This window comes from Cyanistes caeruleus, chromosome 6 (genome assembly GCF_971803275.1).
Source record: "Cyanistes caeruleus chromosome 6, bCyaCae1.hap1.1, whole genome shotgun sequence".
In the NCBI taxonomy this organism is placed as follows: Eukaryota; Metazoa; Chordata; class Aves; order Passeriformes; family Paridae; genus Cyanistes; species Cyanistes caeruleus.
In genome coordinates, this window is record NC_141706.1 from 63,656,715 (window position 1) to 63,682,191 (window position 25,477).

At 55.0% G+C, this 25,477-nt stretch overlaps 4 protein-coding genes and 1 long non-coding RNA gene across 5 annotated transcripts; 1 reads left to right on the forward strand and 4 right to left on the reverse strand.

Moving 5' to 3' along the window:
* Nucleotides 1-970: 970 nt before the first annotated feature.
* On the reverse strand, nt 971-3,787 carry LOC147652766 (inositol 1,4,5-trisphosphate receptor-interacting protein-like 1). The gene has a single exon (XM_086894073.1). The coding sequence runs from the start codon at nt 3,766-3,768 to the stop codon at nt 2,080-2,082; it is 1,689 nt and encodes a 562-aa protein (XP_086750199.1). The 5' UTR covers nt 3,769-3,787; the 3' UTR covers nt 971-2,079.
* A 130-nt stretch (nt 3,788-3,917) lies between these two features.
* LOC147652767 (uncharacterized) lies at nt 3,918-5,522 on the forward strand. The gene is made up of 2 exons (XR_015288325.1): nt 3,918-4,389; nt 4,954-5,522. It is a non-coding gene; the product is annotated as an uncharacterized LOC147652767 (long non-coding RNA).
* Nucleotides 5,523-7,180: 1,658 nt separating this feature from the next.
* LOC147652768 (inositol 1,4,5-trisphosphate receptor-interacting protein-like 1) lies at nt 7,181-10,002 on the reverse strand. Its single transcript, XM_086894074.1, has one exon. The coding sequence runs from the start codon at nt 9,984-9,986 to the stop codon at nt 8,298-8,300; it is 1,689 nt and encodes a 562-aa protein (XP_086750200.1). The 5' UTR covers nt 9,987-10,002; the 3' UTR covers nt 7,181-8,297.
* A 3,396-nt stretch (nt 10,003-13,398) lies between these two features.
* LOC147652769 (inositol 1,4,5-trisphosphate receptor-interacting protein-like 1) lies at nt 13,399-16,168 on the reverse strand. Its single transcript, XM_086894166.1, has one exon. It carries the CDS (start codon nt 16,166-16,168, stop codon nt 14,516-14,518), a length of 1,653 nt encoding a protein of 550 aa, XP_086750292.1. The 3' UTR covers nt 13,399-14,515.
* A 3,451-nt stretch (nt 16,169-19,619) lies between these two features.
* On the reverse strand, nt 19,620-24,170 carry LOC111929705 (inositol 1,4,5-trisphosphate receptor-interacting protein-like 1). The gene has a single exon (XM_023927344.2). It carries the CDS (start codon nt 22,614-22,616, stop codon nt 20,739-20,741), a length of 1,878 nt encoding a protein of 625 aa, XP_023783112.2. The 5' UTR covers nt 22,617-24,170; the 3' UTR covers nt 19,620-20,738.
* Nucleotides 24,171-25,477: the final 1,307 nt, after the last annotated feature.

Here is a 25,477-nt window from a genome sequence, read left to right on the forward strand (position 1 = left end):
GTGTCTGGGAGTTGCAGAGAGCGAGAAGGTTCCTCTCTGATGCTGAGAGGGACTGCAGCCACGTGTCCCCCTCTGGCTGTGCCCGGCCCTGCTGGCCCTGCTGCCCTGCTGGCAGGGCCCTGAGGCCGGGCAGAGCAGTTCCCTGTGCGGGCACAGCCCATGGGGTGCTCCCTGCTGCGGCCTGGCCCGGCCCCAGAGCAGGGTCCCCCTTGCGGGAGGCCCCGGGGTGGCCGCGTGTCTGCAGCCGGCTGTGGCCGGGCAGCTGCCTCAGCCGTGAGGGCTGCAGAGCTGCGGGAGCCCGGGGCTCTGTGCCGGCCGCACTGCGGAGCTGCCCGCTGCAGCCGGCAGGGCCTCAGCGCCCGCCCGCTGCCCTCCCGCCCGCCCGCACGGAGGCGCCAGGCCCCGCTCGCTGCTCTCATGGTGCCACTCGTGGCCCCAGGGCTCTCCAAGGGCTTCTGCAGGGCCACCTTGCTGCGGCCTTTCCGCCCCTGCCCGAGGCCCAGCAGAGCCCTGCACGGGGGCTGTGTCCAAGGGCCTGCAGGGACAGCAGCAGGGCCAGTGGCTTCCCCGTGACACGGGGCAGCCTTAGGCTGGACATGTGCAAGAAATTCTGGCCTCTGAGGCTGGCGAGGGCCCGGCCCACGCTGCCCACAGCAGCTGGCCGTGTTCCAGGCCAGCTTGGCTGGGGCTTGGAGCACCCTGGCCTAGCAGAAGGTGTCCCTGCCCATGGCAGCGGGGCTGGAAGGAGGCAATTTCTAAGGAGCCTGCCCAGCCAAGCCATTCTGTGATTCTGTGATCAGAGGGGCTGGGGACGGCTGGGCCTCATTTCTCATTGGAACCACTTCAGCACTCTGAGTCTGCTTGAGTTCAAGGAGACAGTTGATGAGCCCACACTGACGGCGTGTGGCGTTTACCCGTGCCATAGGTCTGGCTGAGATCAATAAAGTCTCGCACAATGCAGATTCTGCAATGTTGCATTTTATTGAAACAAGAGCAAAACAGTTTCCAGCTTGCCCATCCTGAACATGCTAACTACAGAGCATTAATATGGCTCACAACTGAGAGCCACACTAGATATGGATTTGCTTGTATATCAAAATATTATCCTACGTGTTCTATCTATCCGTTATATATGCTATCAAGAGATCTATTTGATGAAACTCACTCCACACAAAAATATGTTAAATGCATTAATATGCATCACAATAGATAGTGACACTACATGTGTCCTCTATTGTTATTATTTAAATATATTTACATATTCAACTCTTTAGAATGATATTGCTAAATGACACAAGCATTACCTATTTCATATTTTTGGTATTATTTCTATTAGTCTATTGTTTGCTTGTGTTGTATTTTGCTATCATATATGATATATTAATCATTATAAGACTATTATATAGGATTACATGTTTATAAACATTAAAGTATAAAATACTTGAACACTATATATATATATAATATATATATATATCTAGCTATGAAATAAAAATCTAGATTCTTCTACAGAAAAAATTTCAGGTCGGCTCCAACACAGCTGGTCCAGAGCCGACCCAAAGGTGTCCCTTCCGGAGACAAGGAGAGACGATGTCCATGGACTCATCCCGGGCAAGCAGCGCTGACTTCTCCTCTTGGTCCTTCTTGCTCCGTTGCTTTTTTCTTTTCCTGACCCGCATTCCCGCTTCTTTCACACTCTGATTTTTGGCCCTTCTCAAAGGCTGGCAACAAGTGCATCTTGCAAGTGGGATTTGGTGACTTTGGTGCTGCATGTGAGGCATGTTCTCTCTTCAGGTGTGCTCTTAGGAATGGGGAAACGCAAGCCGGGCTTTATGCAGAGCTGGGTGTGTTTTTTTGGAAAAATTAAAGGATTCAAAGAGGTAGAAGAAGCCCTGCTGTGGCCCTCCACCTGCTGAGGCAGCAGGAGAGGCTGTGGGACTTTGGCCAGAGCCTGTGCATGCGTCCTCTTCTCCTTAAAGGACCAAATTTGTAGGATGAGGTGGCTCTTTGCTGCCAGCTGCCAGCAGCACAAGGCCAAGCACAGGCTCTGTGCTCGTAGCCATGACTCCTCTCCTTCATTCATTCAAGGTTCATTTTGATTGATTCATCGAACCACTTTCGCAGAACCCAGTACTCAAGCATGGCCTGGCTGTACGCGTCCGAGTCCTGCGCCAGGCGATGGAAGAGATTGTGTGTCGTAGCCGTTGCAACATCTGGGGGTACCCTGATGTCACGAGGAAGCCTCTCGTTGCCCACAATGAAGTGGTTGAGGCGTTTAGCTCTGACACATAAAAACAGGCCATCTCTGATCTGCAGCAGTCGCTCCAGGAAATGTCTCCTGCGCCACAGTGCCACGGGTGTGGCAGCGAGCAGGTGCATGATGAGGGTCTTGATGGCGTAGGTGGAAAAGCAGAAGCCCAGCTGGAGACGGGTGAAGAGCTGCAGGCATCTGAGGTGCAAACTGTTGCGGGGGGCCTGCCTGGCGATGTGCTTGAAGAACTTCATCTCTGCCACAGCATAAGTCTCAGGCCAGGTTGTGTTTGGTGTGTGGGCCTCTCTAGGCTGGCTGCTGACAAAGATGTCTGAGTCACCTCTCCTTACCCCAAACAACATCTCAATCCTGAAGGTCTCATCTCCGTTGGTCACCTTGAATTGGCAGGAGCGTCTGGAGGGCAGCAGCGTTAAATGCCAACCGTGTGACTGAGGCAAAGCTGGCCAGACTGCTCTCACCAGTTGGCAGAACCAGCGGGCCGTTTTCTGCACATCGAGGTAGGAGCCGGTGCACAGGGTGTCCAGGAGGCTGGGATCCTGATTCCTCCTCAGCTCCTCCTTGGGGTGGTGCAGGAAGCACAGCATGTTGTCGCCCTGCTGCTCCCTCCTGCAGGTGCACTCCAGCTGCACGCGCACACGGAAGTTCCTCAGCTGCGTGTGCCCTGCAGTGTCCAGCTCCAGGTGGAAGCTGTGGCCTCGGGGAGGGGTCATGGGTACGAGCACGCGGTACACAACGTCCTGCTCGCGGGGACTCCAACCTTCAAAGGCGCTGCCCACCCCGATGGCTCGCTGCAGGACTGGGTAGAAACTGTTTGACAAGACAAGACCAAAGAAAGTGGCATAGTTGTCCATCAGGTCAGTTATCCACTCACAGCCTCTCTGCAGGTCCTGGACAGGCCACTGGAGGCACTCCATCAAAACTACACCAATGATTTCCCCAAAAAGATCCTCTACTTCTCGGATTAAATCTTCATATTTGTCTTCTGCAGCTGCATCCTCATTGACAGCTCCGTTTCCACCATGATCTGCCTCATTTGCAGCAGCATTGCCCGCTTGCTGTACGTTGCCATCATCATTGTTGTCTTCCTCCCGATTCGCATTGCCTTCTTCATTTCCAACAGCTTCTTCTCCATTTGCATCCATGTTTCTGACTCCCTCTTCATTTACGCCATCATTTTCTTCTTCATTCCTCTCTCTCCTCAGGCTCCTTTCCCATCCCATAAACCATAGGAGCAAGACGAGGACCAGGAGCACAGCAACAGTCACGAGCTGCAAGTACTGTTGGGTTTCACTCTTCCGGATGAGCCGCTCCACTTCCTGCTCCAGCAGAAGCCTCTCGCGTTCCAGCTGCTGGGCACGCAGTTCCATGCGCCGACGAACTTCCTCATCCCAATCCCCCACAGGCTGTGGGTAAAGGGTGAAGCTCTTCAAGAGCATGAAAAGGAACACGACGGAATTCATGGTCTGCAGGAGGATGGAGAGAAGGCCTTGAGTCATGCTGTGAGGAAGGGAACTACTGGTTGTTGGAAGGAGGGCAGCAGGGATCTGCTCAGGGATCTGAGGGCAGGAAGGACAGGGCCCTAGACAGCTGGCAGGCAGCAAGGCCTGTCCTGCTGACCCAGCAGCAGCAGCAGCAGCAGCAGCAGCAGCGTGGCCTGCCCAAGGCTCTCCCACGAGGGGATGTCCCCACATGCAGGGGGAGAAGCCAGCCCCGGGTGCAGCGTTTCCACCCTGGCCCTTGTCCCCAGCCCAGCCTCCCCAGCACGTGTGTACTCACCGCTTGCCCAAGCAATGAAGGCCAGCGTTACCTGCTGGGACCTTTTGGAGCTGCCCCCATTGTGACATGTCCCCCGTGATGTCACAGGTGTCACAGCACATCACAGCCCAGCCAGCCCCACCTTTGTCCCCACCCCCACTCAGCCACTCACAGAGGCCCTGGTGTGCTGTTTAAGGCTGCCTTGGAGGGAATCTTCTTCCAAGAACTCCCACTGTTCTTTCTTTTGGGTTTGTTCTCATCTGCCCTCCACTGACAATCTCCCACATCTCCATGTTGGAAGGCACCCTTGAGGCTCACTAACTTCTGACTCCTCACTGCTTGAGCTACACGTCAATCTCTGAGTCAGTGAGGTTGAAAAGGTCCCTGAAGATCACACAGTCCAACTGCAACCTTAACACTGCCTATTGCACCAATCAGCCAGGTCCCCAAATGCCACATGCCCATGACTTTTAAACCTTTCTGAAGGTGCTGGCTCAGCCATTTCCCTAGGCAGCAGCCTGTTCCCAAGCTAGACAGCCTTTTTGTTGAAGGAAGATTTCCTAGAGGTCCAATCTAAACCTCCCGGGGTGCAACTTGAGGTCATTTTCCTCTGATTTCCTCCTGTTGTTTGTTCCCTGAGCTAATAGCATGAGCCCCACTGAGCTCCAACCTCCTTTCAGGAACCAGGGGCATGGTGTCAGGTGCTTGGGCTGAGGTGAAGGCATCTCCTGGCAGAGGAGAGAAAGCTGGTGCTTTTGCACTGCACTTCCCACCACCCAGGGGGACAAAAGTGGCTGTGGGTGGGGAGAAGAGTTTCAGGTTGCCCAGAAGCGTTTCCATGTGAGGAGAACCTTAGTCCCAAACACATCAACCAAGGGAATCCATCCCCTTCCAAGCCGAAGGAGAAACCTGAATTTTCCTTGTAGAAAATGGAAATGTTTGGAGTGAAAGTCAGTGCTGCAATGTCCCTGGATGCCCGTGTGGATTTTGCTACCCTTCAAGGACACACTGTGAGGAGGGGATCCCAAGAAACGCCCTCTCGCTCGGGGGCCTTCCATGGCACGGCAGCACAAGTGAGAGCCCTTGCTTGGCCTTTGCCTTCAGCAAGGCCCCGGGTTGGGCCAAGCCTCAATGCCCTGTGAAAGCAGCTCAGATTGGCCGTGCCCAGCATGAAGGATGCCAGAGGACAGAGAGGCAGGCTCAGCAGCATGCTAGTGCAGTCCAGCTTAGGCTGCAGCTTTCTGCCCTTGTATCTCTGGAGCCTTGGAGGGGAAGGCTGCGTGGCTTGCAGTGACTTTCACCAGCGCTCCTGCTAACAGCACTGGGCACCCCAAGGCTCTTTGGTCTCAGCGCAGGCAAGAGCAGGAAGAAACAAACCCTCACCTGGCTTTGTGAACCCCTGAGACAAGCAAAGACGAGCAGTGTGCAGAGAAGGGACCATCGGCACTGCGCAGCAGCTTCTCTCCGCCATAAATCACATAAAATTCAAACATTACTGGTTGTCTTAGTCCTTTGTGTTGTGTTTTATTTGGAGCTTTGTTTCTCAAAAGAAAACCTGTTGCATTTGCCATATTGCACAGCTGGACTGGAGAGGTCCGCTCTCTGTGAGCCGCCTAGATGGAACTCACCAGTGTGCCTTTGCCCCTCTCTTTCCTCGATTACGATGTGTCAGTTCCAGAGCTTGATGGGTAACATCAGCGTTTCCCTTTTCTCCCCTTGTGCTCAGGAGCTGGGGGAGCTGCTGACATCCTCTCCTGCCCCAGCTTGACCCTCGAAGGTTTCTGCAGTAGGGGAAGGTGGCACGTAGCCAGTGGCTCAGCTGCCAGCACCGGTGCTAGCCAACGGGGAAGGCTCATCTCTATGGCTTGAGTCAGCTCACAGCTGCCAGCATCTGCACTGTGTCCTGCCCCACATTCGTCCTGCCACGCAGTCGGAGGGCACAAAAGTCCCCCTGGAAACCACGTCCCCAGGTGCCACATCCACTTGACATTTGTCAAGTGCATCGAGCAATGAGAATTGCACGGACTCCACGGGCAGCCTGTGCCAGTGCTTGACAACCCTTGGAGAGGAGAAATTTTTCCCAAAACCCAATCTCTGCCTCCCCTGGCGGAGTGCTGACTTGAGGCCATTTCCTCTTGTCCTGTCCCTCGTTTCCTGGGAGCAGAGCCTGAGCTGCACTAGCCCCAGGCTCGTGTCTGGGAGTTGCAGAGAGCGAGAAGGTTCCTCTCTGATGCTGAGAGGGACTGCAGCCACGTGTCCCCCTCTGGCTGTGCCCGGCCCTGCTGGCCCTGCTGCCCTGCTGGCAGGGCCCTGAGGCCGGGCAGAGCAGTTCCCTGTGCGGGCACAGCCCATGGGGTGCTCCCTGCTGCGGCCTGGCCCGGCCCCAGAGCAGGGTCCCCCTTGCGGGAGGCCCCGGGGTGGCCGCGTGTCTGCAGCCGGCTGTGGCCGGGCAGCTGCCTCAGCCGTGAGGGCTGCAGAGCTGCGGGAGCCCGGGGCTCTGTGCCGGCCGCACTGCGGAGCTGCCCGCTGCAGCCGGCAGGGCCTCAGCGCCCGCCCGCTGCCCTCCCGCCCGCCCGCACGGAGGCGCCAGGCCCCGCTCGCTGCTCTCATGGTGCCACTCGTGGCCCCAGGGCTCTCCAAGGGCTTCTGCAGGGCCACCTTGCTGCGGCCTTTCCGCCCCTGCCCGAGGCCCAGCAGAGCCCTGCACGGGGGCTGTGTCCAAGGGCCTGCAGGGACAGCAGCAGGGCCAGTGGCTTCCCCGTGACACGGGGCAGCCTTAGGCTGGACATGTGCAAGAAATTCTGGCCTCTGAGGCTGGCGAGGGCCCGGCCCACGCTGCCCACAGCAGCTGGCCGTGTTCCAGGCCAGCTTGGCTGGGGCTTGGAGCACCCTGGCCTAGCAGAAGGTGTCCCTGCCCATGGCAGCGGGGCTGGAAGGAGGCAATTTCTAAGGAGCCTGCCCAGCCAAGCCATTCTGTGATTCTGTGATCAGAGGGGCTGGGGACGGCTGGGCCTCATTTCTCATTGGAACCACTTCAGCACTCTGAGTCTGCTTGAGTTCAAGGAGACAGTTGATGAGCCCACACTGACGGCGTGTGGCGTTTACCCGTGCCATAGGTCTGGCTGAGATCAATAAAGTCTCGCACAATGCAGATTCTGCAATGTTGCATTTTATTGAAACAAGAGCAAAACAGTTTCCAGCTTGCCCATCCTGAACATGCTAACTACAGAGCATTAATATGGCTCACAACTGAGAGCCACACTAGATATGGATTTGCTTGTATATCAAAATATTATCCTACGTGTTCTATCTATCCGTTATATATGCTATCAAGAGATCTATTTGATGAAACTCACTCCACACAAAAATATGTTAAATGCATTAATATGCATCACAATAGATAGTGACACTACATGTGTCCTCTATTGTTATTATTTAAATATATTTACATATTCAACTCTTTAGAATGATATTGCTAAATGACACAAGCATTACCTATTTCATATTTTTGGTATTATTTCTATTAGTCTATTGTTTGCTTGTGTTGTATTTTGCTATCATATATGATATATTAATCATTATAAGACTATTATATAGGATTACATGTTTATAAACATTAAAGTATAAAATACTTGAACACTATATATATATATAATATATATATATATCTAGCTATGAAATAAAAATCTAGATTCTTCTACAGAAAAAATTTCAGGTCGGCTCCAACACAGCTGGTCCAGAGCCGACCCAAAGGTGTCCCTTCCGGAGACAAGGAGAGACGATGTCCATGGACTCATCCCGGGCAAGCAGCGCTGACTTCTCCTCTTGGTCCTTCTTGCTCCGTTGCTTTTTTCTTTTCCTGACCCGCATTCCCGCTTCTTTCACACTCTGATTTTTGGCCCTTCTCAAAGGCTGGCAACAAGTGCATCTTGCAAGTGGGATTTGGTGACTTTGGTGCTGCATGTGAGGCATGTTCTCTCTTCAGGTGTGCTCTTAGGAATGGGGAAACGCAAGCCGGGCTTTATGCAGAGCTGGGTGTGTTTTTTTGGAAAAATTAAAGGATTCAAAGAGGTAGAAGAAGCCCTGCTGTGGCCCTCCACCTGCTGAGGCAGCAGGAGAGGCTGTGGGACTTTGGCCAGAGCCTGTGCATGCGTCCTCTTCTCCTTAAAGGACCAAATTTGTAGGATGAGGTGGCTCTTTGCTGCCAGCTGCCAGCAGCACAAGGCCAAGCACAGGCTCTGTGCTCGTAGCCATGACTCCTCTCCTTCATTCATTCAAGGTTCATTTTGATTGATTCATCGAACCACTTTCGCAGAACCCAGTACTCAAGCATGGCCTGGCTGTACGCGTCCGAGTCCTGCGCCAGGCGATGGAAGAGATTGTGTGTCGTAGCCGTTGCAACATCTGGGGGTACCCTGATGTCACGAGGAAGCCTCTCGTTGCCCACAATGAAGTGGTTGAGGCGTTTAGCTCTGACACATAAAAACAGGCCATCTCTGATCTGCAGCAGTCGCTCCAGGAAATGTCTCCTGCGCCACAGTGCCACGGGTGTGGCAGCGAGCAGGTGCATGATGAGGGTCTTGATGGCGTAGGTGGAAAAGCAGAAGCCCAGCTGGAGACGGGTGAAGAGCTGCAGGCATCTGAGGTGCAAACTGTTGCGGGGGGCCTGCCTGGCGATGTGCTTGAAGAACTTCATCTCTGCCACAGCATAAGTCTCAGGCCAGGTTGTGTTTGGTGTGTGGGCCTCTCTAGGCTGGCTGCTGACAAAGATGTCTGAGTCACCTCTCCTTACCCCAAACAACATCTCAATCCTGAAGGTCTCATCTCCGTTGGTCACCTTGAATTGGCAGGAGCGTCTGGAGGGCAGCAGCGTTAAATGCCAACCGTGTGACTGAGGCAAAGCTGGCCAGACTGCTCTCACCAGTTGGCAGAACCAGCGGGCCGTTTTCTGCACGTCGAGGTAGGAGCCGGTGCACAGGGTGTCCAGGAGGCTGGGATCCTGATTCCTCCTCAGCTCCTCCTTGGGGTGGTGCAGGAAGCACAGCATGTTGTCGCCCTGCTGCTCCCTCCTGCAGGTGCACTCCAGCTGCACGCGCACACGGAAGTTCCTCAGCTGCGTGTGCCCTGCAGTGTCCAGCTCCAGGTGGAAGCTGTGGCCTCGGGGAGGGGTCATGGGTACGAGCACGCGGTACACAACGTCCTGCTCGCGGGGACTCCAACCTTCAAAGGCGCTGCCCACCCCGATGGCTCGCTGCAGGACTGGGTAGAAACTGTTTGACAAGACAAGACCAAAGAAAGTGGCATAGTTGTCCATCAGGTCAGTTATCCACTCACAGCCTCTCTGCAGGTCCTGGACAGGCCACTGGAGGCACTCCATCAAAACTACACCAATGATTTCCCCAAAAAGATCCTCTACTTCTCGGATTAAATCTTCATATTTGTCTTCTGCAGCTGCATCCTCATTGACAGCTCCGTTTCCACCATGATCTGCCTCATTTGCAGCAGCATTGCCCGCTTGCTGTACGTTGCCATCATCATTGTTGTCTTCCTCCCGATTCGCATTGCCTTCTTCATTTCCAACAGCTTCTTCTCCATTTGCATCCATGTTTCTGACTCCCTCTTCATTTACGCCATCATTTTCTTCTTCATTCCTCTCTCTCCTCAGGCTCCTTTCCCATCCCATAAACCATAGGAGCAAGACGAGGACCAGGAGCACAGCAACAGTCACGAGCTGCAAGTACTGTTGGGTTTCACTCTTCCGGATGAGCCGCTCCACTTCCTGCTCCAGCAGAAGCCTCTCGCGTTCCAGCTGCTGGGCACGCAGTTCCATGCGCCGACGAACTTCCTCATCCCAATCCCCCACAGGCTGTGGGTAAAGGGTGAAGCTCTTCAAGAGCATGAAAAGGAACACGACGGAATTCATGGTCTGCAGGAGGATGGAGAGAAGGCCTTGAGTCATGCTGTGAGGAAGGGAACTACTGGTTGTTGGAAGGAGGGCAGCAGGGATCTGCTCAGGGATCTGAGGGCAGGAAGGACAGGGCCCTAGACAGCTGGCAGGCAGCAAGGCCTGTCCTGCTGACCCAGCAGCAGCAGCAGCAGCAGCAGCAGCAGCGTGGCCTGCCCAAGGCTCTCCCACGAGGGGATGTCCCCACATGCAGGGGGAGAAGCCAGCCCCGGGTGCAGCGTTTCCACCCTGGCCCTTGTCCCCAGCCCAGCCTCCCCAGCACGTGTGTACTCACCGCTTGCCCAAGCAATGAAGGCCAGCGTTACCTGCTGGGACCTTTTGGAGCTGCCCCCATTGTGACATGTCCCCCGTGATGTCACAGGTGTCACAGCACATCACAGCCCAGCCAGCCCCACCTTTGTCCCCACCCCCACTCAGCCACTCACAGAGGCCCTGGTGTGCTGTTTAAGGCTGCCTTGGAGGGAATCTTCTTCCAAGAACTCCCACTGTTCTTTCTTTTGGGTTTGTTCTCATCTGCCCTCCACTGACAATCTCCCACATCTCCATGTTGGAAGGCACCCTTGAGGCTCACTAACTTCTGACTCCTCACTGCTTGAGCTACACGTCAATCTCTGAGTCAGTGAGGTTGAAAAGGTCCCTGAAGATCACACAGTCCAACTGCAACCTTAACACTGCCTATTGCACCAATCAGCCAGGTCCCCAAATGCCACATGCCCATGACTTTTAAACCTTTCTGAAGGTGCTGGCTCAGCCATTTCCCTAGGCAGCAGCCTGTTCCCAAGCTAGACAGCCTTTTTGTTGAAGGAAGATTTCCTAGAGGTCCAATCTAAACCTCCCGGGGTGCAACTTGAGGTCATTTTCCTCTGATTTCCTCCTGTTGTTTGTTCCCTGAGCTAATAGCATGAGCCCCACTGAGCTCCAACCTCCTTTCAGGAACCAGGGGCATGGTGTCAGGTGCTTGGGCTGAGGTGAAGGCATCTCCTGGCAGAGGAGAGAAAGCTGGTGCTTTTGCACTGCACTTCCCACCACCCAGGGGGACAAAAGTGGCTGTGGGTGGGGAGAAGAGTTTCAGGTTGCCCAGAAGTGTTTCCATGTGAGGAGAACCTTAGTCCCAAACACATCAACCAAGGGAATCCATCCCCTTCCAAGCCGAAGGAGAAACCTGAATTTTCCTTGTAGAAAATGGAAATGTTTGGAGTGAAAGTCAGTGCTGCAATGTCCCTGGATGCCCGTGTGGATTTTGCTACCCTTCAAGGACACACTGTGAGGAGGGGATCCCAAGAAACGCCCTCTCGCTCGGGGGCCTTCCATGGCACGGCAGCACAAGTGAGAGCCCTTGCTTGGCCTTTGCCTTCAGCAAGGCCCCGGGTTGGGCCAAGCCTCAATGCCCTGTGAAAGCAGCTCAGATTGGCCGTGCCCAGCATGAAGGATGCCAGAGGACAGAGAGGCAGGCTCAGCAGCATGCTAGTGCAGTCCAGCTTAGGCTGCAGCTTTCTGCCCTTGTATCTCTGGAGCCTTGGAGGGGAAGGCTGCGTGGCTTGCAGTGACTTTCACCAGCGCTCCTGCTAACAGCACTGGGCACCCCAAGGCTCTTTGGTCTCAGCGCAGGCAAGAGCAGGAAGAAACAAACCCTCACCTGGCTTTGTGAACCCCTGAGACAAGCAAAGACGAGCAGTGTGCAGAGAAGGGACCATCGGCACTGCGCAGCAGCTTCTCTCCGCCATAAATCACATAAAATTCAAACATTACTGGTTGTCTTAGTCCTTTGTGTTGTGTTTTATTTGGAGCTTTGTTTCTCAAAAGAAAACCTGTTGCATTTGCCATATTGCACAGCTGGACTGGAGAGGTCCGCTCTCTGTGAGCCGCCTAGATGGAACTCACCAGTGTGCCTTTGCCCCTCTCTTTCCTCGATTACAATGTGTCAGTTCCAGAGCTTGATGGGTAACATCAGCGTTTCCCTTTTCTCCCCTTGTGCTCAGGAGCTGGGGGAGCTGCTGACATCCTCTCCTGCCCCAGCTTGACCCTCGAAGGTTTCTGCAGTAGGGGAAGGTGGCACGTAGCCAGTGGCTCAGCTGCCAGCACCGGTGCTAGCCAACGGGGAAGGCTCATCTCTATGGCTTGAGTCAGCTCACAGCTGCCAGCATCTGCACTGTGTCCTGCCCCACATTCGTCCTGCCACGCAGTCGGAGGGCACAAAAGTCCCCCTGGAAACCACGTCCCCAGGTGCCACATCCACTTGACATTTGTCAAGTGCATCGAGCAATGAGAATTGCACGGACTCCACGGGCAGCCTGTGCCAGTGCTTGACAACCCTTGGAGAGGAGAAATTTTTCCCAAAACCCAATCTCTGCCTCCCCTGGCGGAGTGCTGACTTGAGGCCATTTCCTCTTGTCCTGTCCCTCGTTTCCTGGGAGCAGAGCCTGAGCTGCACTAGCCCCAGGCTCGTGTCTGGGAGTTGCAGAGAGCGAGAAGGTTCCTCTCTGATGCTGAGAGGGACTGCAGCCACGTGTCCCCCTCTGGCTGTGCCCGGCCCTGCTGGCCCTGCTGCCCTGCTGGCAGGGCCCTGAGGCCGGGCAGAGCAGTTCCCTGTGCGGGCACAGCCCATGGGGTGCTCCCTGCTGCGGCCTGGCCCGGCCCCAGAGCAGGGTCCCCCTTGCGGGAGGCCCCGGGGTGGCCGCGTGTCTGCAGCCGGCTGTGGCCGGGCAGCTGCCTCGGCCGTGAGGGCTGCAGAGCTGCGGGAGCCCGGGGCTCTGTGCCGGCCGCACTGCGGAGCTGCCCGCTGCAGCCGGCAGGGCCTCAGCGCCCGCCCGCTGCCCTCCCGCCCGCCCGCACGGAGGCGCCAGGCCCCGCTCGCTGCTCTCATGGTGCCACTCGTGGCCCCAGGGCTCTCCAAGGGCTTCTGCAGGGCCACCTTGCTGCGGCCTTTCCGCCCCTGCCCGAGGCCCAGCAGAGCCCTGCACGGGGGCTGTGTCCAAGGGCCTGCAGGGACAGCAGCAGGGCCAGTGGCTTCCCCGTGACACGGGGCAGCCTTAGGCTGGACATGTGCAAGAAATTCTGGCCTCTGAGGCTGGCGAGGGCCCGGCCCACGCTGCCCACAGCAGCTGGCCGTGTTCCAGGCCAGCTTGGCTGGGGCTTGGAGCACCCTGGCCTAGCAGAAGGTGTCCCTGCCCATGGCAGCGGGGCTGGAAGGAGGCAATTTCTAAGGAGCCTGCCCAGCCAAGCCATTCTGTGATTCTGTGATCAGAGGGGCTGGGGACGGCTGGGCCTCATTTCTCATTGGAACCACTTCAGCACTCTGAGTCTGCTTGAGTTCAAGGAGACAGTTGATGAGCCCACACTAACGGCGTGTGACGTTTACCCGTGCCATAGGTCTGGCTGAGATCAATAAAGTCTCGCACAATGCAGATTCTGCAATGTTGCATTTTATTGAAACAAGAGCAAAACAGTTTCCAGCTTGCCCATCCTGAACATGCTAACTACAGAGCATTAATATGGCTCACAACTGAGAGCCACACTAGATATGGATTTGCTTGTATATCAAAATATTATCCTACGTGTTCTATCTATCCGTTATATATGCTATCAAGAGATCTATTTGATGAAACTCACTCCACACAAAAATGTGTTAAATGCATTAATATGCATCACAATAGATAGTGACACTACATGTGTCCTCTATTGTTATTATTTAAATATATTTACATATTCAACTCTTTAGAATGATATTGCTAAATGACACAAGCATTACCTATTTCATATTTTTGGTATTATTTCTATTAGTCTATTGTTTGCTTGTGTTGTATTTTGCTATCATATATGATATATTAATCATTATAAGACTATTATATAGGATTACATGTTTATAAACATTAAAGTATAAAATACTTGAACACTATATATATATATAATATATATATATATCTAGCTATGAAATAAAAATCTAGATTCTTCTACAGAAAAAATTTCAGGTCGGCTCCAACACAGCTGGTCCAGAGCCGACCCAAAGGTGTCCCTTCCGGAGACAAGGAGAGACGATGTCCATGGACTCATCCCGGGCAAGCAGCGCTGACTTCTCCTCTTGGTCCTTCTTGCTCCGTTGCTTTTTTCTTTTCCTGACCCGCATTCCCGCTTCTTTCACACTCTGATTTTTGGCCCTTCTCAAAGGCTGGCAACAAGTGCATCTTGCAAGTGGGATTTGGTGACTTTGGTGCTGCATGTGAGGCATGTTCTCTCTTCAGGTGTGCTCTTAGGAATGGGGAAACGCAAGCCGGGCTTTATGCAGAGCTGGGTGTGTTTTTTTGGAAAAATTAAAGGATTCAAAGAGGTAGAAGAAGCCCTGCTGTGGCCCTCCACCTGCTGAGGCAGCAGGAGAGGCTGTGGGACTTTGGCCAGAGCCTGTGCATGCGTCCTCTTCTCCTTAAAGGACCAAATTTGTAGGATGAGGTGGCTCTTTGCTGCCAGCTGCCAGCAGCACAAGGCCAAGCACAGGCTCTGTGCTCGTAGCCATGACTCCTCTCCTTCATTCATTCAAGGTTCATTTTGATTGATTCATCGAACCACTTTCGCAGAACCCAGTACTCAAGCATGGCCTGGCTGTACGCGTCCGAGTCCTGCGCCAGGCGATGGAAGAGATTGTGTGTCGTAGCCGTTGCAACATCTGGGGGTACCCTGATGTCACGAGGAAGCCTCTCGTTGCCCACAATGAAGTGGTTGAGGCGTTTAGCTCTGACACATAAAAACAGGCCATCTCTGATCTGCAGCAGTCGCTCCAGGAAATGTCTCCTGCGCCACAGTGCCACGGGTGTGGCAGCGAGCAGGTGCATGATGAGGGTCTTGATGGCGTAGGTGGAAAAGCAGAAGCCCAGCTGGAGACGGGTGAAGAGCTGCAGGCATCTGAGGTGCAAACTGTTGCGGGGGGCCTGCCTGGCGATGTGCTTGAAGAACTTCATCTCTGCCACAGCATAAGTCTCAGGCCAGGTTGTGTTTGGTGTGTGGGCCTCTCTAGGCTGGCTGCTGACAAAGATGTCTGAGTCACCTCTCCTTACCCCAAACAACATCTCAATCCTGAAGGTCTCATCTCCGTTGGTCACCTTGAATTGGCAGGAGCGTCTGGAGGGCAGCAGCGTTAAATGCCAACCGTGTGACTGAGGCAAAGCTGGCCAGACTGCTCTCACCAGTTGGCAGAACCAGCGGGCCGTTTTCTGCACGTCGAGGTAGGAGCCGGTGCACAGGGTGTCCAGGAGGCTGGGATCCTGATTCCTCCTCAGCTCCTCCTTGGGGTGGTGCAGGAAGCACAGCATGTTGTCGCCCTGCTGCTCCCTCCTGCAGGTGCACTCCAGCTGCACGCGCACACGGAAGTTCCTCAGCTGCGTGTGCCCTGCAGTGTCCAGCTCCAGGTGGAAGCTGTGGCCTCGGGGAGGGGTCATGGGTACGAGCACGCGGTACACAACGTCCTGCTCGCGGGGACTCCAACCTTCAAAGGCGCTGCCCACCCCGATGGCTCGCTGCAGGACTGGGTAGAAACTGTTTGACAAGACAAGACCAAAGAAAGTGGCATAGTTGTCCATCAGGTCAGTTATCCACTCACAGCCTCTCTGCAGGTCCTGGACAGGCCACTGGAGGCACTCCATCAAAACTACACCAATGATTTCCCCAAAAAGATCCTCTACTTCTCGGATTAAATCTTCATATTTGTCTTCTGCAGCTGCATCCTCATTGACAGCTCCGTTTCCACCATGATCTGCCTCATTTGCAGCAGCATTGCCCGCTTGCTGTACGTTGCCATCATCATTGTTGTCTTCCTCCCGATTCGCATTGCCTTCTTCATTTCCAACAGCTTCTTCTCCATTTGCATCCATGTTTCTGACTCCCTCTTCATTTACGCCATCATTTTCTTCTTCATTCCTCTCTCTCCTCAGGCTCCTTTCCCATCCCATAAACCATAGGAGCAAGACGAGGACCAGGAGCACAGCAACAGTCACGAGCTGCAAGTACTGTTGGGTTTCACTCTTCCGGATGAGCCGCTCCACTTCCTGCTCCAGCAGAAGCCTCTCGCGTTCCAGCTGCTGGGCACGCAGTTCCATGCGCCGACGAACTTCCTCATCCCAATCCCCCACAGGCTGTGGGTAAAGGGTGAAGCTCTTCAAGAGCATGAAAAGGAACACGACAGAATTCATGGTCTGCAGGAGGATGGAGAGAAGGCCTTGAGTCATGCTGTGAGGGAGGGAACTACTGGTTGTTGGAAGGAGGGCAGCAGGGATCTGCTCAGGGATCTGAGGGCAGGAAGGACAGGGCCCCAGACAGCTGGCAGGCAGAAAGGCCTGTCCTGCTGACCCAGCAGCAGCAGCAGCAGCAGCAGCAGCAGCGTGGCCTGCCCAAGGCTCTCCCACGAGGGGATGTCCCCACATGCAGGGGGAGAAGCCAGCCCCGGGTGCAGCGTTTCCACCCTGGCCCTTGTCCCCAGCCCAGCCTCCCCAGCACGTGTGTACTCACCGCTTGCCCAAGCAATGAAGGCCAGCGTTACCTGCTGGGACCTTTTGGAGCTGCCCCCATTGTGACATGTCCCCCGTGATGTCACAGGTGTCACAGCACATCACAGCCCAGCCAGCCCCACCTTTGTCCCCACCCCCACTCAGCCATTCACAGAGGCCCTGGTGTGCTGTTTAAGGCTGCCTTGGAGGGAATCTTCTTCCAAGAACTCCCACTGTTCTTTCTTTTGGGTTTGTTCTCATCTGCCCTCCACTGACAATCTCCCACATCTCCATGTTGGAAGGCACCCTTGAGGCTCACTAACTTCTGACTCCTCACTGCTTGAGCTACACGTCAATCTCTGAGTCAGTGAGGTTGAAAAGGTCCCTGAAGATCACACAGTCCAACTGCAACCTTAACACTGCCTATTGCACCAATCAGCCAGGTCCCCAAATGCCACATGCCCATGACTTTTAAACCTTTCTGAAGGTGCTGGCTCAGCCATTTCCCTAGGCAGCAGCCTGTTCCCAAGCTAGACAGCCTTTTTGTTGAAGGAAGATTTCCTAGAGGTCCAATCTAAACCTCCCGGGGTGCAACTTGAGGTCATTTTCCTCTGATTTCCTCCTGTTGTTTGTTCCCTGAGCTAATAGCATGAGCCCCACTGAGCTCCAACCTCCTTTCAGGAACCAGGGGCATGGTGTCAGGTGCTTGGGCTGAGGTGAAGGCATCTCCTGGCAGAAGAGAGAAAGCTGGTGCTTTTGCACTGCACTTCCCACCACCCAGGGGGACAAAAGTGGCTGTGGATGGGGAGAAGAGTTTCAGGTTGCCCAGAAGCGTTTCCATGTGAGGAGAACCTTAGTCCCAAACACATCAACCAAGGGAATCCATCCCCTTCCAAGCCGAAGGAGAAACCTGAATTTTCCTTGTAGAAAATGGAAATGTTTGGAGTGAAAGTCAGTGCTGCAATGTCCCTGGATGCCCGTGTGGATTTTGCTACCCTTCAAGGACACACTGTGAGGAGGGGATCCCAAGAAACGCCCTCTCGCTCGGGGGCCTTCCATGGCACGGCAGCACAAGTGAGAGCCCTTGCTTGGCCTTTGCCTTCAGCAAGGCCCCGGGTTGGGCCAAGCCTCAATGCCCTGTGAAAGCAGCTCAGATTGGCCGTGCCCAGCATGAAGGATGCCAGAGGACAGAGAGGCAGGCTCAGCAGCATGCTAGTGCAGTCCAGCTTAGGCTGCAGCTTTCTGCCCTTGTATCTCTGGAGCCTTGGAGGGGAAGGCTGCGTGGCTTGCAGTGACTTTCACCAGCGCTCCTGCTAACAGCACTGGGCACCCCAAGGCTCTTTGGTCTCAGCGCAGGCAAGAGCAGGAAGAAACAAACCCTCACCTGGCTTTGTGAACCCCTGAGACAAGCAAAGACGAGCAGTGTGCAGAGAAGGGACCATCGGCACTGCGCAGCAGCTTCTCTCCGCCATAAATCACATAAAATTCAAACATTACTGGTTGTCTTAGTCCTTTGTGTTGTGTTTTATTTGGAGCTTTGTTTCTCAAAAGAAAACCTGTTGCATTTGCCATATTGCACAGCTGGATTGGAGAGGTCTGCTCTTTGACTGGGAGCTGCCTAGATGGAACTCACCAGTGTGCCTTTGCCCCTCTCTTTCCTCGGTTACGTTGTGTCAATTCCAGAGCTTGATGGGTAACATCAGCGTTTCCCTTTTCTCCCCTTGTGCTCAGGAGCTGGGGGAGCTGCTGACATCCTCTCCTGCCCCAGCTTGACCCTCGAAGGTTTCTGCAGTAGGGGAAGGTGGCACGTAGCCAGTGGCTCAGCTGCCAGCACCGGTGCTAGCCAACGGGGAAGGCTCATCTCTATGGCTTGAGTCAGCTCACAGCTGCCAGCATCTGCACTGTGTCCTGCCCCACATTCGTCCTGCCACGCAGTCGGAGGGCACAAAAGTCCCCCTGGAAACCACGTCCCCAGGTGCCACATCCACTTGACATTTGTCAAGTGCATCGAGCAATGAGAATTGCACGGACTCCACGGGCAGCCTGTGCCAGTGCTTGACAACCCTTGGAGAGGAGAAATTTTTCCCAAAACCCAATCTCTGCCTCCCCTGGCGGAGTGCTTACTTGAGGCCATTTCCTCTTGTCCTGTCCCTCGTTTCCTGGGAGCAGAGCCTGAGCTGCACTAGCCCCAGCCTCGTGTCTGGGAGTTCCCGAGAGCGAGAAGGTTCCTCCTGATGCTGAGCGGGACTGCCGCCACGTGTCCCCCTCTGGCTGTGCCCGGCCCTGCTGGCCCTGCTGCCCTGCTGGCAGGGCCCTGAGGCCGGGCAGAGCAGTTCCCTGTGCGGGCACAGCCCATGGGGTGCTCCCTGCTGCGGCCTGGCCCGGCCCCAGAGCAGGGTCCCCCTTGCGGGAGGCCCCGGGGTGGCCGCGTGTCTGCAGCCGGCTGTGGCCGGGCAGCTGCCTCGGCCGTGAGGGCTGCAGAGCTGCGGGAGCCCGGGGCTCTGTGCCGGCCGCACTGCGGAGCTGCCCGCTGCAGCCGGCAGGGCCTCAGCGCCCGCCCGCTGCCCTCCCGCCCGCCCGCACGGAGGCGCCAGGCCCCGCTCGCTGCTCTCATGGTGCCACTCGTGGCCCCAGGGCTCTCCAAGGGCTTCTGCAGGGCCACCTTGCTGCGGCCTTTCAGCCCCTGCCCGAGGCCCAGCAGAGCCCTGCACGGGGGCTGTGTCCAAGGGCCTGCAGGGACAGCAGCAGGGCCAGTGGCTTCCCCGTGACACGGGGCAGCCTTAGGCTGGACATGTGCAAGAAATTCTGGCCTCTGAGGCTGGCGAGGGCCCGGCCCACGCTGCCCACAGCAGCTGGCCGTGTTCCAGGCCAGCTTGGCTGGGGCTTGGAGCACCCTGGCCTAGCAGAAGGTGTCCCTGCCCATGGCAGCGGGGCTGGAAGGAGGCAATTTCTAAGGAGCCTGCCCAGCCAAGCCATTCTGTGATTCTGTGATCAGAGGGGCTGGGGACGGCTGGGCCTCATTTCTCATTGGAACCACTTCAGCACTCTGAGTCTGCTTGAGTTCAAGGAGACAGTTGATGAGCCCACACTGACGGCGTGTGACGTTTACCTGTGCCATAGGTCTGGCTGAGATCAATAAAGTCTCGCACAATGCAGATTCTGCAATGTTGCATTTTATTGAAACAAGAGCAAAGCAGTTTCCAGCTTGCCCATCCTGAACATGCTAACTACAGAGCATTAATATGGCTCACAACTGAGAGCCACACTAGATACGGATTTGCTTGTATATCAAAATATTACCCTACGTGTTATATCTATCCGTTATATATGCTATCAAGAGATCTATTTGATGAAACTCACTCCACACAAAAATGTGTTAAATGCATTAATATGCATCACAATAGATAGTGACACTACATGTGTCCTCTATTGTTATTATTTAAATATATTTACATATTCAACTCTTTAGAATGATATTGCTAAATGACACAAGCATTACCTATTTCATATTTTTGGTATTATTTCTATTAGTCTATTGTTTGCTTGTGTTGTATTTTGCTATCATATATGATATATTAATCATTATAAGACTATTATATAGGATTACATGTTTATAAACATTAAAGTATAAAATACTTGAACACTATATATATATATATAATATATATATATATCTAGCTATGAAATAAAAATCTAGATTCTTCTACAGAAAAAATTTCAGGTCGGCTCCAACACAGCTGGTCCAGAGCCGACCCAAAGGTGTCCCTTCCGGAGACAAGGAGAGACGATGTCCATGGACTCATCCCGGGCAAGCAGCGCTGACTTCTCCTCTTGGTCCTTCTTGCTCCGTTGCTTTTTTCTTTTCCTGACCCGCATTCCCGCTTCTTTCACACTCTGATTTTTGGCCCTTCTCAAAGGCTGGCAACAAGTGCATCTTGCAAGTGGGATTTGGTGACTTTGGTGCTGCATGTGAGGCATGTTCTCTCTTCAGGTGTGCTCTTAGGAATGGGGAAACGCAAGCCGGGCTTTATGCATGTCTGGGTGTGTTTTTTTGGAAAAATTAAAGGATTCAAAGAGGTAGAAGAAGCCCTGCTGTGGCCCTCCACCTGCTGAGGCAGCAGGAGAGGCTGTGGGACTTTGGCCAGAGCCTGTGCATGCGTCCTCTTCTCCTTAAAGGACCAAATTTGTAGGATGAGGTGGCTCTTTGCTGCCAGCTGCCAGCAGCACAAGGCCAAGCACAGGCTCTGTGCTCGTAGCCATGACTCCTCTCCTTCATTCATTCAAGGTTCATTTTGATTGATTCATCGAACCACTTTCGCAGAACCCAGTACTCAAGCATGGCCTGGCTGTACGCGTCCGAGTCCTGCGCCAGGCGATGGAAGAGATTGTGTGTCGTAGCCGTTGCAACATCTGGGGGTACCCTGATGTCACGAGGAAGCCTCTCGTTGCCCACAATGAAGTGGTTGAGGCGTTTAGCTCTGACACATAAAAACAGGCCATCTCTGATCTGCAGCAGTCGCTCCAGGAAATGTCTCCTGCGCCACAGTGCCACGGGTGTGGCAGCGAGCAGGTGCATGATGAGGGTCTTGATGGCGTAGGTGGAAAAGCAGAAGCCCAGCTGGAGACGGGTGAAGAGCTGCAGGCATCTGAGGTGCAAACTGTCGGGGGGGGCCTGCCTGGCAATGTGCTTGAAGAACTTCATCTCTGCCACAGCATAAGTCTCAGGCCAGGTTGTGTTTGGTGTGTGGGCCTCTCTAGGCTGGCTGCTGACAAAGATGTCTGAGTCACCTCTCCTTACCCCAAACAACATCTCAATCCTAAAGGTCTCATCTCCGTTGGTCACCTTGAATTGGCAGGAGCGTCTGGAGGGCAGCAGCGTTAAATGCCAACCGTGTGACTGAGGCAAAGCTGGCCAGACTGCTCTCACCAGTTGGTAGAACCAGCGGGCCGTTTTCTGCACGTCGAGGTAGGAGCCGGTGCACAGGGTGTCCAGGAGGCTGGGATCCTGATTCCTCCTCAGCTCCTCCTTGGGGTGGTGCAGGAAGCACAGCATGTTGTCGCCCTGCTGCTCCCTCCTGCAGGTGCACTCCAGCTGCACGCGCACACGGAAGTTCCTCAGCTGCGTGTGCCCTGCAGTGTCCAGCTCCAGGTGGAAGCTGTGGCCTCGGGGAGGGGTCATGGGTACGAGCACGCGGTACACAACGTCCTGCTCGCGGGGACTCCAACCTTCAAAGGCGCTGCCCACCCCGATGGCTCGCTGCAGGACTGGGTAGAAACTGTTTGACAAGACAAGACCAAAGAAAGTGGCATAGTTGTCCATCAGGTCAGTTATCCACTCACAGCCTCTCTGCAGGTCCTGGACAGGCCACTGGAGGCACTCCATCAAAACTACACCAATGATTTCCCCAAAAAGATCCTCTACTTCTCGGATTAAATCTTCATATTTGTCTTCTGCAGCTGCATCCTCATTGACAGCTCCGTTTCCACCATGATCTGCCTCATTTGCAGCAGCATTGCCCGCTTGCTGTACGTTGCCATCATCATTGTTGTCTTCCTCCCGATTCGCATTGCCTTCTTCATTTCCAACAGCTTCTTCTCCATTTGCATCCATGTTTCTGACTCCCTCTTCATTTACGCCATCATTTTCTTCTTCATTCCTCTCTCTCCTCAGGCTCCTTTCCCATCCCATAAACCATAGGAGCAAGACGAGGACCAGGAGCACAGCAACAGTCACGAGCTGCAAGTACTGTTGGGTTTCACTCTTCCGGATGAGCCGCTCCACTTCCTGCTCCAGCAGAAGCCTCTCGCGTTCCAGCTGCTGGGCACGCAGTTCCATGCGCCGACGAACTTCCTCATCCCAATCCCCCACAGGCTGTGGGTAAAGGGTGAGGCTCTTCAAGAGCATGAAAAGGAACACGACGGAATTCATGGTCTGCAGGAGGATGGAGAGAAGGCCTTGAGTCATGCTGTGAGGAAGGGAACTACTGGTTGTTGGAAGGAGGGCAGCAGGGATCTGCTCAGGGATCTGAGGGCAGGAAGGACAGGGCCCTAGACAGCTGGCAGGCAGAAAGGCCTGTCCTGCTGACCCAGCAGCAGCAGCAGCAGCAGCAGCGTGGCCTGCCCAAGGCTCTCCCACGAGGGGATGTCCCCACATGCAGGGGGAGAAGCCAGCCCCGGGTGCAGCGTTTCCACCCTGGCCCTTGTCCCCAGCCCAGCCTCCCCAGCACGTGTGTACTCACCGCTTGCCCAAGCAATGAAGGCCAGCGTTACCTGCTGGGGCCTTTTGGAGCTGCCCCCATTGTGACATGTCCCCTGTGATGTCACAGGTGTCACAGCACATCACAGCCCAGCCAGCCCCACCTTTGTCCCCACCCCCACTCAGCCACTCACAGAGGCCCTGGTGTGCTGTTTAAGGCTGCCTTGGAGGGAATCTTCTTCCAAGAACTCCCACTGTTCTTTCTTTTGGGTTTGTTCTCATCTGCCCTCCACTGACAATCTCCCACATCTCCATGTTGGAAGGCACCCTTGAGGCTCACTAACTTCTGACTCCTCACTGCTTGAGCTACACGTCAATCTCTGAGTCAGTGAGGTTGAAAAGGTCCCTGAAGATCACACAGTCCAACTGCAACCTTAACACTGCCTATTGCACCAATCAGCCAGGTCCCCAAATGCCACATGCCCATGACTTTTAAACCTTTCTGAAGGTGCTGGCTCAGCCATTTCCCTAGGCAGCAGCCTGTTCCCAAGCTAGACAGCCTTTTTGTTGAAGGAAGATTTCCTAGAGGTCCAATCTAAACCTCCCGGGGTGCAACTTGAGGTCATTTTCCTCTGATTTCCTCCTGTTGTTTGTTCCCTGAGCTAATAGCATGAGCCCCACTGAGCTCCAACCTCCTTTCAGGAACCAGGGGCATGGTGTCAGGTGCTTGGGCTGAGGTGAAGGCATCTCCTGGCAGAGGAGAGAAAGCTGGTGCTTTTGCACTGCACTTCCCACCACCCAGGGGGACAAAAGTGGCTGTGGGTGGGGAGAAGAGTTTCAGGTTGCCCAGAAGCGTTTCCGTGTGAGGAGAACCTTAGTCCCAAACTCATCAACCAAGGGAATCCATCCCCTTCCAAGCCGAAGGAGAAACCTGAATCTTCCTTGTAGAAAATGGAAATGTTTGGAGTGAAAGTCAGTGCTGCAATGTCCCTGGATGCCCGTGTGGATTTTGCTACCCTGCAAGGACACACTGTGAGGAGGGGATCCCAAGAAACGCCCTCTCGCTTGGGGGCCTTCCATGGCACGGCAGCACAAGTGAGAGCCCTTGCTTGGCCTTCGCCTTCAGCAAGGCCCCGGGTTGGGCCAAGCCTCAATGCCCTGTGAAAGCAGCTCAGATTGGCCGTGCCCAGCATGAAGGATGCCAGAGGACAGAGAGGCAGGCTCAGCAGCGTGCTAGTGCAGTCCAGCTTAGGCTGCAGCTTTCTGCCCTTGTATCTCTGGAGCCTTGGAGGGGAAGGCTGCGTGGCTTGCGGTGACTTTCACCAGCGCTCCTGCTAACAGCACTGGGCACCCCAAGGCTCCTTGGTCTCAGCGCAGGCAAGAGCAGGAAGAAACAAACCCTCACCTGGCTTTGTGAACCCCTGAGACAAGCAAAGACGAGCAGTGTGCAGAGAAGGGACCATCAGCACTGCGCAGCAGCTTCTCTCCGCCATAAATCACAGAAAATTCAAACATTACTGGTTGTCTTTGGCCTTTGTGTTGTGTTTTATTTGGAGCTTTGTTTCTCAAAAGAAAACCTGTTGCATTTGCCATATTGCACAGCTGGATTGGAGAGGTCTGCTCTTTGACTGGGAGCTGCCTAGATGGAACTCACCAGTGTGCCTTTGCCCCTCTCTTTCCTCGATTACGATGTGTCAGTTCCAGAGCTTGATGGGTAACATCAGCGTTTCCCTTTTCTCCCCTTGTGCTCAGGAGCTGGGGGAGCTGCTGACATCCTCTCCTGCCCCAGCTTGACCCTCGAAGGTTTCTGCAGTAGGGGAAGGTGGCACGTAGCCAGTGGCTCAGCTGCCAGCACCGGTGCTAGCCAACGGGGAAGGCTCATCTCTATGGCTTGAGTCAGCTCACAGCTGCCAGCATCTGCACTGTGTCCTGCCCCACATTCGTCCTGCCACGCAGTCGGAGGGCACAAAAGTCCCCCTGGAAACCACGTCCCCAGGTGCCACATCCACTTGACATTTGTCAAGTGCATCGAGCAATGAGAATTGCACGGACTCCACGGGCAGCCTGTGCCAGTGCTTGACAACCCTTGGAGAGGAGAAATTTTTCCCAAAACCCAATCTCTGCCTCCCCTGGCGGAGTGCTTACTTGAGGCCATTTCCTCTTGTCCTGTCCCTCGTTTCCTGGGAGCAGAGCCTGAGCTGCACTAGCCCCAGCCTCGTGTCTGGGAGTTCCCGAGAGCGAGAAGGTTCCTCCTGATGCTGAGCGGGACTGCCGCCACGTGTCCCCCTCTGGCTGTGCCCGGCCCTGCTGGCCCTGCTGCCCTGCTGGCAGGGCCCTGAGGCCGGGCAGAGCAGTTCCCTGTGCGGGCACAGCCCATGGGGTGCTCCCTGCTGCGGCCTGGCCCGGCCCCAGAGCAGGGTCCCCCTTGCGGGAGGCCCCGGGGTGGCCGCGTGTCTGCAGCCGGCTGTGGCCGGGCAGCTGCCTCGGCCGTGAGGGCTGCAGAGCTGCGGGAGCCCGGGGCTCTGTGCCGGCCGCACTGCGGAGCTGCCCGCTGCAGCCGGCAGGGCCTCAGCGCCCGCCCGCTGCCCTCCCGCCCGCCCGCACGGAGGCGCCAGGCCCCGCTCGCTGCTCTCATGGTGCCACTCGTGGCCCCAGGGCTCTCCAAGGGCTTCTGCAGGGCCACCTTGCTGCGGCCTTTCAGCCCCTGCCCGAGGCCCAGCAGAGCCCTGCACGGGGGCTGTGTCCAAGGGCCTGCAGGGACAGCAGCAGGGCCAGTGGCTTCCCCGTGACACGGGGCAGCCTTAGGCTGGACATGTGCA

Excerpts from the sequence above, each read along its gene's own strand:
- LOC111929705 (XM_023927344.2), bottom strand. The coding sequence starts at position 22,616 with ATGTGGGGACATCCCCTCGTGGGAGAGCCTTGGGCAGGCCACGCTGCT.
- LOC147652769 (XM_086894166.1), bottom strand. The coding sequence starts at position 16,168 with ATGAATTCTGTCGTGTTCCTTTTCATGCTCTTGAAGAGCTTCACCCTT.
- LOC147652768 (XM_086894074.1), bottom strand. The coding sequence starts at position 9,986 with ATGACTCAAGGCCTTCTCTCCATCCTCCTGCAGACCATGAATTCCGTC.
- LOC147652766 (XM_086894073.1), bottom strand. The coding sequence starts at position 3,768 with ATGACTCAAGGCCTTCTCTCCATCCTCCTGCAGACCATGAATTCCGTC.